This window comes from Ictidomys tridecemlineatus, chromosome 10 (genome assembly GCF_052094955.1).
Source record: "Ictidomys tridecemlineatus isolate mIctTri1 chromosome 10, mIctTri1.hap1, whole genome shotgun sequence".
Taxonomy (NCBI): Eukaryota; Metazoa; Chordata; class Mammalia; order Rodentia; family Sciuridae; genus Ictidomys; species Ictidomys tridecemlineatus.
In genome coordinates this window covers 123,686,706-123,699,104 of record NC_135486.1, presented here as the reverse complement: position 1 = coordinate 123,699,104, position 12,399 = coordinate 123,686,706, and the positions used below count along the sequence as shown (strand labels likewise).

The window sequence follows — 12,399 nt, the reverse complement described above, 5'->3', positions numbered from 1 at the left end:
AACCCCGGAAACCCGTTCTTTCTCCACCTCAACTGTATCTTTTTCCCACCTTGAACAGAGAAGCAGTCTCTTCAATCTTCAAATATGAGGTGGCCGGTACTAAGCCTGCGCAATTGAGCCGCGCAGTGGGGGACTGCTAATTCCAGACTTAATCCCGAAGCTCCGCAACCGAGGAGACCGTTCTGGCTTCGTCCCATTAGTGAGGACAGCACCCCTGAAAACTGACACATTTTGGCAGCATTAGAGCCTTTTAAAAAATAACTGAGTCATCACATTAGGAAAAACTGTCACCTCACAGAAAATCAGGAACTCAGGCCCACCCTCACCACGGGCCTACGGACAGCAGCAGCGCAGCAGAGCAGGCCGCAGGAACCAATTAGTTTCTGCCACATCACAGACCCCACCTCCAGACGCGAGGCTCCGCCCCCACGCACGGCTGACCCGGAGCTAAAAATCCTACGCGGCGCTACACTCTGGGGTCACTTCCGCCACCGCCATGGCGGCACAGGGAGCTGCTGCAGCGGTTGCAGCAGCGACTTCGGGGGTCGTAGGGGAGAGCGAGCCCGGGCCCGGGGAGAATGCAGCGGTCGAGGGGACTGCCCCATCCCCGGGCCGCGTCTCTCCGCCGACGCCTGCGCGCGGCGAACCAGAAGTCACAGTGGAGATCGGAGAAACGTACCTGTGCCGGCGTCCAGATAGCACCTGGCGTGAGGGCGGGGCCCAGGGGCGGGCTGTGTGGTGGGCGTGACTTGAGAGCTTACCCTCCTTAAAGCCTAGAGCCTGGGGGTTTTAGCTGTGGGGGGCGGGGCGGGGGCGGGGCTTTGAACTTCTAGGTAAGAACTCGGAGTTGCCTGGGTTGAGAAACCAGCCCAGTAATGGAGGCTGTCATTCTCTCATTAAGCGTGTGCCTCCTACAAAGCCACCCGTAAGGGTATATCGAAGATCTTAGTATATACAGAACTCCTGTTCCACTTACTTGCTAAATATTAACCTTCATTTTCTTTTCTTGCGAACTCTGCTTCCACTGGTCTCTTTTGCCTCTGACTTTCCCTTCTGTCTTCCCCTGTAGTAAAGAGGACCTTCCAGAACACCTTTTCCTTTGTGGTCTATAATCTTCTGTCATCTTCAAAATAAACTTCAACTTATTATTAGAGTGGCATTTATTTCTGTGTCCTCTCTGGTCTCTAGCCACCCCCAAAAAGGCCATTGCTAGACCAGAACATGCTATTGGCTCCGAAAAACCATGTGCCTTTTAACACCCTGCTCTCTGTTTGGAATGTCTTCCCTTTCTCCTGTCATTCTTTTAGCTTGTATCTTTTGTGATGCCATTCTTAACTGCCTTCAGGCAAAGTGAGTTGTTCCCATCTGTATGTTCCTTCTACATTCTTTTCATACTTCAGTCATGGAATAGGTAACATAATGTTGTAATCCTCTGTTTGTGGAATCCTCCCGCATCAAACTGGGAACTTCTGGAGGGCAAGATCTCTTGTGATTCAGTGTTGTGTCCAGCAAAAATACAGTGTAGGACCAAACACACAGTGGTTTCTTTATTAATTGAATGTATACTATTTGTGGGGCACTGTGCTAAAAATTTTGGAGGCATTAACTCTGAGGTGGGCACTATTATTCCTATTTCCATGTGAAGAAACTGAGGCTCAGGAAGTCAAGACAACTTGCTCAGTTATACTTAGCTAGGAAATGGGGAGCAAGAATTATAAAACTCAGGTTGTGTTAATGCTGTGCCAGCCCTCATGTCCCCCAAACAAATGAATTACTGAGTGTACACAGTAAAATGAACATTGAAATTTGGAGTCAGAGCTAAACTCAGTTAAGTATCAGTTCTTATCACTTTTCAAATCTATGACCCTGAGTAAGCCTCATTGTTTTTCCTCATCTGTAAAATAGGAATAACAGCTCCAACCTGGCTCACCTCAGGATTGTGAAGGGTATAAATGCAATGTTGGATGTGGACAGATGAATCTGGAAACTGCTAAAAACCTGAAAACTGCTCCACAATGTATCGGATCCCTCTTGTTTTAACATTTCCTGATGATCCTAGCCTTTTTTCTTTATAGATTCTGCAGAAGTGATCCAGTCTCGAGTGAATGACCAGGAGGGCCGAGAGGAATTCTATGTACACTATGTGGGCTGTGAGTGCTTTGGGGCCTCTCGGCTTGGGTGGGAGGAGGAAGTGGCAGGACAATACCTTCATGGCCTATCCTAACAGTTAACAGGCGACTGGACGAATGGGTAGATAAGAACCGGCTGGCATTGACCAAGACAGTGAAGGATGCTGTACAGAAGAACTCGGAGAAGTACCTGAGTGAACTGGCTGAGCAGCCTGAGCGCAAGATAACTCGAAACCAAAAACGCAAGCATGATGAGATCAACCACGTACAGAAGGTCCGGGCCCTTCCCCTTCCCCAGGACTCCAGTGGCCCAGCTGCTTCTGCCAGCTCCCTTGGGCCTCTTGAGTTCCAGTGCCAAAACCACAGCTACTCTCATTTCTTAAGTTCTTATAGTGAGTGTATCAGGAACTTCATCTGTCTAATTTACTCTTTATGTAGAAAACTGAGGCTCAGAAAGTGAAAGGGCTTGATTCCCACCTGACAGCAAGGAACTGGCAGAGTTGGGCCTGGAAGTCAGACTTCCTGCTCCCTCTTTCGAGGCCTCCTGTGGCTGTGTCATATTAGACAGAACAACTTGATGTCTAAAGGGAAGTAGGAGAATGAATCATATTGGACACCTGCCTATGGCCAAGCACCATTCTAAATACATGTTCAAGCTCATCAAATTCTTCCTGACAATTTACCACCACAGGAATAATTAATTCTTTCTGTAGATGAGGAAGCAGGCTCAGAGAGGTTAAGTAACATGCTCAAGGTCACACAGCTAGTAAAAAAGGGGCTGGAATTAGAATAATTATGCCATACATTGTTCTTTGAGCCAGAGTATTAGGTTTAAATATTTTAGTACATGATCTCACTGTTGTTTCACATTAACCCTTTGAGGTAAGCATTATTATTATACCCAGTGTACAGAAGAGGCACAGTTTAGAAACCCAGTTAGAAATTAAATCTGCTAACTAGATTATCCTGCTTCAGAGCTCAAGTCCTTAACCATGGTTTGATACATACTAGAAACCCAGGTCATTTTCCTCCCAAACTTGGGTTTTTCTGGGACTTTTTATTTTTCCCCACCAAGCTAGACTTGTCCCTGGGGGTTACTTTCCTTCCAGTTCGAGGCTCAGTTTGTGTGTGTCTTTCTCCGTGTGTGTGTGTGTGTGTGTGTATGTGTTGTTGTAGTGGTGGTGGTAGTAGTAGTAGTAGTAGTAGTAGTAGTACTGGGGATTTAACATGGGGCACTTTACCTCTGAGCTACATTCTTAGTCCTTTTTATTTTTTTATTTTGAGCCACGGTCTCCCTAAGTTGCCCAGGCTGACCTCAAACTTGTGATCCTCCTGCCTCAGCCTCCCATGTTGCTAGCATTACAGGCGTGTGCCACCGTGCCTGGCTGAGCCTCAGTTTCTTGACTTAAAAAATGACTACAAACAAGAGCAGGATTCATCAAGGTCTGATCAAGCAGTCGTTAGTTTCAACCTTCAGTTTCATCTTTCTGAGCACTTATGTGCTTTGCAGTGATGTTTTTCAAACTGGAGGTCAATCTAGTAGTAGATTGTAAACTCAATTCAGTAGGTGTGGCTAGCATTAAATTTTTTTAAATGGAAGAAAGAAGTAGGCTAAGAGGAAAATATCAGAGTTCATTGCGTGCTATTAAGGATGAGTATTGTTTCGAGAAGCTTTTGTTTCACATGTATATGTTCATATACAAAAACATGTTGACAGGTTTATAGTGCCAACTACACCTCCTAGTATGGATTTGATGAAATTTAAAGTGCAGCCAGACCTGGTGGTACATGCATTTGAGTAGACTGAGGCAGGAAGATCGTAAGTTCAAAGCCAGTTTCAGCAATTTAACGAAGCCCTAAGCAGCTTAGTGAGATCCTGTCTCAGAAAATAAAAAGGACTGGGTATGTAGCTCAGTGGTTAAGTGCCCCTGAGTTAAATCCCTGATGCTTCCCCCACCCCACCCCCCAAAAAAAATTGAAGTTCCCTAACCTAGAAAACTCCTCCAGTTTAGGGTAGCACTATCCAATTGATTTCCTTTTATAATAGAAATATTCTACAGCTGTGCTCTTCAGTACAGGAGCTACCTTAGCTACATGTGGCTGTTGAATACTTAAAATATATTAGTATGACTAGGAGTTTTTTTTGTGTGGTACTGGGGAATCAAACCCAAGGCCTTGTACATGGTAGGCCATGTGCTCAAACCTACCTCCCCAGCCCTTTTTAATTTATATATTTGTACTGGGGATATTATACCAAGGGCCTCTACCACTGAGCAATATATCTAGCCCTTTTTATTTTTTGGTACCAGGGATTGAACCCAGGGTTGCTTAACCACTGAGCCATATCCCTAGCCCTTTTTAAAATTTTTTAAAATTTTGAGTCTCACTAAGTTGCTGAGGCTGGCTTTGAACTTGGGATCCTCCCTAGGATTATAGCCTGAATTTAAATATAAATAGTATATGTAGTGACTAGTGGCTACTCTATTGGACAGCACAGGTCTAAGATCCTATTATTTCCCCAACTAATTTGCACTGGACAGAGATATATCTCTAAGCTGGCAATCATTAGGGTGATAGTGGGCCAAGCTCTAGTGATAGTGGTTAATAAACCTCAGCACCCTAGCAAGGCACTAAGCAGGTTAGCAAGACCCTGTCTCAAAAATAAAAGGGCTGGGGATGTGGCTCAGTGGTTAAGTGACCCTGGGTTCAATTGCCAGTAATCCCCACCCTCCACCCTCCACCCCCACAAAAAAGGATGGGGTAATAAAATAATCAGCAAGTTAACAATTAGCAAGGTTCTTCAGAGCCTAATTAATGTTTAATTCTAAATAAATTGTAGCATTTAAGAAAAATAGTGTTTTTGTAGTCCTTTAATGCTATTGTAGAGATTATGCTTTGTGAAAGTCGGGGAAATACATTTTAAAGAAACATGAGAAGGAATATCTTCCTTCAGTTTTGCAGTTGTCAGGCTTGAAATTGAACCAGAAACTTGGGCCCAACTCTGCTGAGTACTAATTTTGTGACCTTGGGCAAGTGACCTTGCCTCTTTGTGCCTCAGTTTCTTCTTTTGTATAATGAGGCTAGTAAACATTCTTGTTTCAAAGCCTCATTGGGAAGATTAAATGAAATAATGTTCATGGAGTATTTGACACTTAGAATGAATAGCAGCTAGTTAGTCTCCAAGGGTAAGTGACCTCACCTCTCCCTGCCTGTTTACGACTCTGTGAAATTGGAAAAAGAATACTCCATCAAAAGGCTGATTGAGTCCATATTGGCAAAATGCTTTGTAGAGGAGCATTCTAGGTAAAACAATGGCTACTTTCTCAACTATGGAGCAGATTTACTCTGTTATAGGCCATAGGCCTTCAAGGGTCTCCCTTGTCAAGCTGTGCTTGGTTTGTCCTTCAGAGTCAGGCCTAGGAACAGGATATGCTGTGTGACATAACTTTTAGTCTCTGCTTTCTTTTTATTGGGGGGATCAAAAACATATTGATCATATCTCTGTTCATCTGGTGAGACTGGGCTGCAGTGGGGGGAGATTTGTGGCAGGGCGCTTGGGATTGAACTCTGGAGTGCTTTACCACAAGCTACATCCCCAGCCATTTTTTTATTTTGAGACAGCATCTCACTAAATTGCTGAGGCCGGTCTCAAAGATCTCAAAACTTGAGATCCTCCTGCTGCAACCCCTATAGTCGCTGGATTACAGAGGTGCACCACCACACCTGGCTAGTTTTTGCTTTCTGGGGACTTAGAAAATAGGGAAAAACAAGGCAGGGAGAAGTTGGGGGACTTGTGTTGACCACGTCTGACCTGGGAAGGAGGGGGTGTTACAATATAGAAAAATCTAGTCAAAATAAATAAATAAATCAAAGCCACATAAAAAAGAAAAAGAAAAATCTAGTCAAGCTTCCTGGAGGGGATGGGAAGGATGTTGGGCCTTGAAGGAGAAGGAAAAAAGAAAACACTGTAAAAACAATTACACATGATAGCCCACAAAGCCGTGCTCTGTCATGCACTCACCTGACTCAGGCCCTGCCAGATTGAGGAAGTGCTTTCTGGCAGCTTGAAGACGAGGAAGGGCATCCTCAAGGAAGTAATCTTGTGCAAAAGCATGAAGGCCAGAAAAAGGGCTGTTGATATCTGTAGGTTTGAGGGGCTGAAATAGGCAAGGAATCTAAGGAGAGCTAGTTAATTGTTCAGACCTGAAATGGTGGCAGTGACTGTTTGGAGTGAGACAGGGAGGAGAATTCCAGAGAAGACCAATTCCAGAGATGTCAAGGAGGTAGAGTTAGCATCCACCCTATTAGGAATTGATCACCAATTGAATGCTAGACTTAAAAGGAGGGAGGAGTCCTAAGATCAGGCCCAGTTATTGTCTTGAACAGTTGGGCCAAGGGTGATGTTCCCAGTGGAAGGGAGATCTAGAAGGAGGAACACATTTGCTGAGAGGAATACTGAGGTTCTTTCTAGGCATCTGTGGGGAGGACCTTTGGGAACAGTCCCATGGACAGGAAGCTACTTGGGTCTGATGTTTAGGAAAGATGTCCAAGTATATTGAGGAATCTGTGACAGTTCTTTTTTTCTACTTGGAAGATGAGATCCATTATTTCATCTGAATCATAACTTTGGGATAGTTGGGTTGTCTCATTATACAACTTTCAGTCCTTTCAACTCAAGGACTGAAACCAGGCCTCCTGATCCTATCCCTGTTCATCTGCAAAAGTTCCAAACTCAGGTATCAGTGTCATCTGAGATGTGTGGGTAGGTGGGTAGCTAGGAGAGGAGGAGCTTAGACCACCCAGCTACAGAACCAAGTAAAAAAGCTGGTATCATGGTTATTATTGTCATTTAGGAGATGAGTCTTGAAGACGATAGGGAAGCATTGTGGGTTCTGGGACAGGGCAGGGACAGCCTGACCATCACCTCTATCCACCGTTGTCCACTTTTCTTTCCTTGCCCAGACTTATGCAGAGATGGACCCCACAACAGCAGCCTTGGAGAAGGAGCATGAGGCGGTAAGCAGGGTCAGGACTCCTAACTGGGCACTCCCTGTCTTTGCTTCCTTGTCCTTGCTGAGCCACCTAGTGCCCCTATTCCCACCTTCTTTGCAGATCACCAAGGTGAAGTATGTGGACAAGATCCACATTGGGAACTATGAAATTGATGCCTGGTACTTCTCACCATTCCCTGAGGACTATGGGAAACAGCCCAAGCTCTGGCTCTGCGAGTATTGCCTCAAGTACATGAAATATGAGAAGAGTTACCGCTTCCATCTGGTGAGGCTGGGCTGCAGTGGGCAAAGAGGCAGGTGGGCATCAAGGCTAGGGGCAGTGAACTGAGCCTGCAGCATCAGGGAAGACAGGTCCAGAGGAGTCAAGTACAAGGAGGGGTTGCCTGAAGGGACCTGGATTCCAGGCCTGGCTTTGATGTTGCTGACATAGTGTGACCTTGGCCAGTTTTCTTTCTGTTGAATGTGAATAATAGTCTCTCAGATTCTTTGCCCTTTATTATGTTTACCAAGGCCAGCTCAGTACCAGGCTGCTCAGTGTAAAGGAGGAAACAGTCTGAGCAATTAAACGTTGGGGTGTGGACAGGTGGGAAGAAGGGGCCATACTAAAAGTGGGACACTGTCATTACCAGCGTGGTGGAGTGTTTCCCAGAGCATGAAGCCTGAGGCAAATATATGTGGCTTAGGAAAACTTTGATAAATGGATGAATGACCTCTAGAACCAGGCCAAGAGAAGCTTAAAAGCAGATATTTGAGTGAAACTTGAGCAAGCTGTTAGTCTCTCTTTGCCTCAGTTTCTTCATCTGTGAAATAGGGTCTATCTCTAAGGTTGCTGGGGAGGATACAGCTAGAGTATTAAGCAGAGGGTTTACAAATGGGGAAACAAAGTTTAGAGCCACACAGGTGGTGGGGTGGGAAGCACCTAGCAGAGAATTTATGGGTCTCAAGTCTGTGTTCCTTCATCTCTGTCCCCAGGGCCAATGTCAGTGGCGGCAGCCGCCAGGGAAGGAGATTTATCGAAAGAACAACATTTCTGTGTATGAAGTAGATGGCAAAGATCATAAGGTGAGCTGGTGGCTCAGAGCCAGTGGGGAGGTAGGGAAAGCTCGGGACACAGCCTAGATGATTCTCACTGCCACTGCCAGGTCCGTGGCTAGCCTCAAGGTGCGTGTCCATTGGGAATAGGACTGTGAAGTCTTACTTGGCCTGGCACCTGGCCTGTGGTTGGTGTGCAGTAAAACACATGTTTCCATGATGCCAGCCTTGGGCCCATCTCCTTTCTGTCCCTGAGGATCTCTTTGATGGGGGTAGTTCAGGTTTGGGTAGTTCTGGAGCCCAGATTGGAGATTGTCTTGCCTGAGGCTGCTCTTAGACAGCTTTCTCTTTTGGTCTAAAGGAAAGGTGTTTGTTTTTGCCTGGGAGGGGACAGCTTTGTTTTGAGATTTCCTCCCTGAGAGCTCTGTGGCTAATGTTGGCTGTGTTCCTTGTTCTTAGCAGAATGACTTCAGTGAGGCAGGGAGTGGCCTTTAGGGCCTGCTCTCCATTGTTAAGAACATGGCCTTGGGGCTGGGGTTGAAGCTCAGTGGTAGAGCTTTTGCCTAGCATGTGTGAGGCCTTGAGTTCTATTGTCAGCACCTCATATAAATAAACAAACCAACAAATAAATAACAACTTTAAAAAAAAAAAAAAAAGAACCCAGGGGATGGGATTGCCTTGCACGTGTGAGGCACTGGGTTCAATCCTCAGTACCACATAAAAATAAATAAAGGTATTGTGTCCATCTACAACTAAAAAATTATTAAAAAAAAAAAAAAACCCTGGTCTTTGGCAGGGCATAGTGACACACAGCTGCTCAGAGGAGGTTGAGGTAGGAGGATCACAAGTTCAAGGCCAGCCTGAGCATCTTAGAAATCTGTACTTCAAAATAAAACACATAAAGAGCTGGGGATATTGCTCAGTGGTCAACCAGGAAAAGTTTCTTCAAATGTCCCGGTTTCCCTTGGAAGGACACTATATATGAGATGAAGAAGGCATGCTTCAAATTGCCCTGTCACTTCCTGGTTGACCTTAGACAAGTTACTTAACTTTGTTTTGTTCCCGTTTCCTCATCCATAAGACAAGAGTCATAATTATTTGCCTAATCAGCTTGTTAGTGGAATGAATGAGACCACAAATGTCAAGTATGTAGCGCAGTGCCTGGCATGTAGTTAGTAGATGCTTAGTAAACATGGGCCTTTGTTATTGTTGAGTAGTTGGGGAATACCTACACTGAGCCTGGCCCTGGCCTGCCTTGCTGAGCATTCATGGGTACAATGACAGAAAGAGCTCCCACTGGAGGTGTGGTATACTTTCCAGCTCTACCCTCTGCCAACTTTGAGGCCTCACACAAATGCTTCCCTTCCCAGAGCTTCCCTTTTCTCCTAAGACAAGTGGGACTAGCAAGGCTGGCTCACACAATCATTAGGTCAAATGAAAGAGCGGATTTGAAGAGGTGTCATAAACCAGAGAGTCCACTTAGGCCATGGCATGAAGCCAAACCTCAAGGTCCCATTGTCCCTCCTGATGCTGGCCTGCGTGGGTCTTTGGGTCTGTGCCAAGGAGTCTAGTCAGGTGAGGAGAGTGAGTGTGGACAGGCTGAGCTCGGCTTTATGGTCAAGTGCAGGGGCCCTCCACTTGGCAGATAGTTACCAGCATCATGTTTAGATAGGTGCTGGGGGCCCAGCTATGAACAAGACAGAACTCGCATACCAGGCAAATTCCTGTCCTGGCACTCACCAGCCATGGAACCATAGGCTAGCCTCAGTTTCCTATTCTGAAACAAGTTAATATCTATAAAGATTGAGCCAGATTATACATGTAAAACACCTGGCCTATATTTAGCACTCAAAAGTGGTGAGTTAATGATTAATCCAGCTCTGCCATTAACTTGTTGAGTGCTAATGACTGACTTCTCAGTTTCCTTATTTATTAGAAATTGACTCTAAGACTCCTTCCAGTTGTTTTTTTATTTGTTTGTTTTTGGGTTTTTTTTTGTACTGGGGATTTAACCCAGGGCCCTTTACCACTGAGCTACATCTCCAGGCTGTTTCTATTTGAGACAAGTCTCATATGTTTAGGGCCTCGATAAATTGCTGAAGCTGTCCTCGAACTTGGGATCCTTCTGCCTCAGCCTCTGGAGTTCCTTGGATTACAGGACTGCACCACCATGCCTGGGCTCTTTCCAGGTTTTTTTTTTTTTTTGTATCAGAGATTGAACCCAGGGGCACTTAACCACTAAGCCACATCCCTAGCCCTTATTTATTTATTTTTAATTTTTTTAGTCATAGTTGGACACAACACCTTTATTTATTTATTTATTTTTATGTGGTGCTGAGGCTTGAACCCAGAAGCTTGCACGTGCTAGGCGAGTGCTCTGTTGCTGAACCACAACCCTCGTCCCTCTAGCCCTTTTTATTTATTATCTTGAGATAGGGTCTCGCTAAGTTTCCGAGGCTGGTTTTGAACTTGGTATCCTCTTGCCTCAGCCTTCTGAGCTGCTAGGATTACACTATGCCTAGCTCTCCTTCCAGTTCTAAATACTACTCTTCTGGCCAGGTGCACACTTGTTGGGGAGGAGGCTGAATCAGGAGGATTGCAAGTTCAAGTCAGCCTCAGCCTACCAAATATGAGATTACAAGCATGCACCACTGCACCTGGCTACTGACTTGCCCTTTGGAACCTGGCATGTACAGAACAACAAAGTGGCTGCTCATGCCCTTGCTGGTTGGGGGAATTGTACTTGCTCTCTGAACCTGTTTCCCCTCCCCAACCCCTCAGATTTATTGTCAGAACCTGTGTCTACTGGCCAAGCTTTTCCTGGACCATAAGACATTGTACTTCGATGTGGAGCCTTTCGTCTTTTACATCTTGACTGAGGTGGACAGGCAAGGGGCCCACATTGTCGGCTACTTCTCTAAGGTGCTGAATGACTAAACTCAGGTTGGGGGAGGGTGGGAAGTATAAACTGGAGCAGGGGCTGAGTTTCTCCAAAGATCCTGAGCACCCATCCTCTGCAGGAGAAGGAGTCTCCAGATGGAAACAATGTGGCCTGCATCCTGACCCTGCCCCCCTACCAGCGCCGTGGCTATGGGAAGTTTCTCATTGCTTTCAGTGAGTGGCTCCTGTGGTGGTGGGGACAGAGAGGGGTTGCTAGGGTGGGCTGGATCCTCAGGATTCTTCTTCTCTTGTTATCAGGTTATGAGCTCTCCAAGCTAGAAAGCACAGTAGGATCCCCAGAGAAGCCACTCTCCGATTTGGGCAAACTGAGCTATCGCAGCTATTGGTCATGGGTCCTGCTAGAAATTCTGCGAGATTTCCGGGGCACACTGTCCATCAAGGACCTTAGGTGAGAGCCCTGGTCCCCAACCATGTTCAAGGCATGCTGCTGTCCACTGAGGACCTTGTAAGCAAGGCATCCTGGCATCCTCAAGGGAAAAGATTAGCCATAGATCCTGTCTCCTTGTCCCTTTTGCTATCCTAGGCAGACCCCATAAGACTTATCTCCATCATCTTCTCTAATGCTTTTCTGCAGTCAGATGACCAGTATCACCCAGAATGACATCATCAGTACTCTACAGTCCCTCAACATGGTCAAGTACTGGAAGGGCCAGCACGTGATCTGTGTCACACCCAAGCTGGTAGAGGAACACCTCAAAAGTGCCCAGTATAAGAAACCACCCATCACAGGTGTGTGGGTGGGGGCTTGCATGTGTGTGTGTGTGTGTGTGTTTGTGTGTGTGTGTGTGTGTGTGTGTGGTGGGGGTAGGTATAAGGACTGCTAGAAACCAATTCCTCCTTTCTGTTGTCACAAGATCCCAAACCAGTCAAACCAGCTTCCAGGACAGAAGCCTGGGGCGGGCTACTCATTCCTGGGTTTCCCTGCCCCCTCCCCAAAACTCAGGATGCCCTTTTGTTCTCTCCTGGAGGAGGTGAAACCTGGCTTGGGCCCAGAGCGGGAGCAGCCGGGTGTGAGCAGGCCTGGCCCAGAGGCCCTGCTTCTCATGCCTCTTCTCCCCACAGTGGACTCTGTCTGCCTCAAATGGGCCCCCCCAAAGCACAAGCAAGTCAAACTCTCCAAGAAGTGAGCAGCCAGTGCCCTTGCTGCTGGATCTGTGCCTCCTTGCCCCTAGCCTGTAAATATGTACAGACCTGTTTCGTCCATTTTTAATAAAGTAAATTCTGCTGGTGGCTTTGGACTTTGGAAGTAGAAGAGAGAGACCAAG

General features: G+C 46.2%; 1 protein-coding gene across 2 annotated transcripts; it reads left to right on the top strand.

Annotated features, from left to right (window-relative positions):
• The first annotated feature begins 458 nt into the window (after positions 1 to 458).
• Positions 459 to 12,364, top strand: Kat8 (lysine acetyltransferase 8). 2 transcript variants are annotated; one of them, XM_005323882.4, is made up of 11 exons: positions 459 to 707; positions 2,076 to 2,150; positions 2,228 to 2,403; positions 7,092 to 7,145; positions 7,242 to 7,406; positions 8,114 to 8,203; positions 10,955 to 11,095; positions 11,194 to 11,287; positions 11,372 to 11,522; positions 11,709 to 11,863; positions 12,197 to 12,364. In XM_005323882.4, exons 1-11 carry the CDS (start codon positions 497 to 499, stop codon positions 12,259 to 12,261), a joined length of 1,377 nt encoding a protein of 458 aa, XP_005323939.1. In that variant the 5' UTR covers positions 459 to 496; the 3' UTR covers positions 12,262 to 12,364. The 2 variants fall into 2 exon arrangements, with proteins under 2 accessions (XP_005323939.1, XP_013213399.1); XM_013357945.4 differs by having other exon boundaries at positions 12,103 to 12,364.
• Positions 12,365 to 12,399: the final 35 nt, after the last annotated feature.

Coding starts and splice junctions, on each gene's coding strand:
- Kat8 (XM_013357945.4), top strand. CDS start 497: ATGGCGGCACAGGGAGCTGCTGCAGCGGTTGCAGCAGCGACTTCGGGG. Junction 2,404..7,091: donor AGATCAACCACGTACAGAAG/GTCCGGGCCCTT, acceptor TTCCTTGCCCAG/ACTTATGCAGAGATGGACCC. Junction 7,407..8,113: donor AGAGTTACCGCTTCCATCTG/GTGAGGCTGGGC, acceptor CTCTGTCCCCAG/GGCCAATGTCAGTGGCGGCA.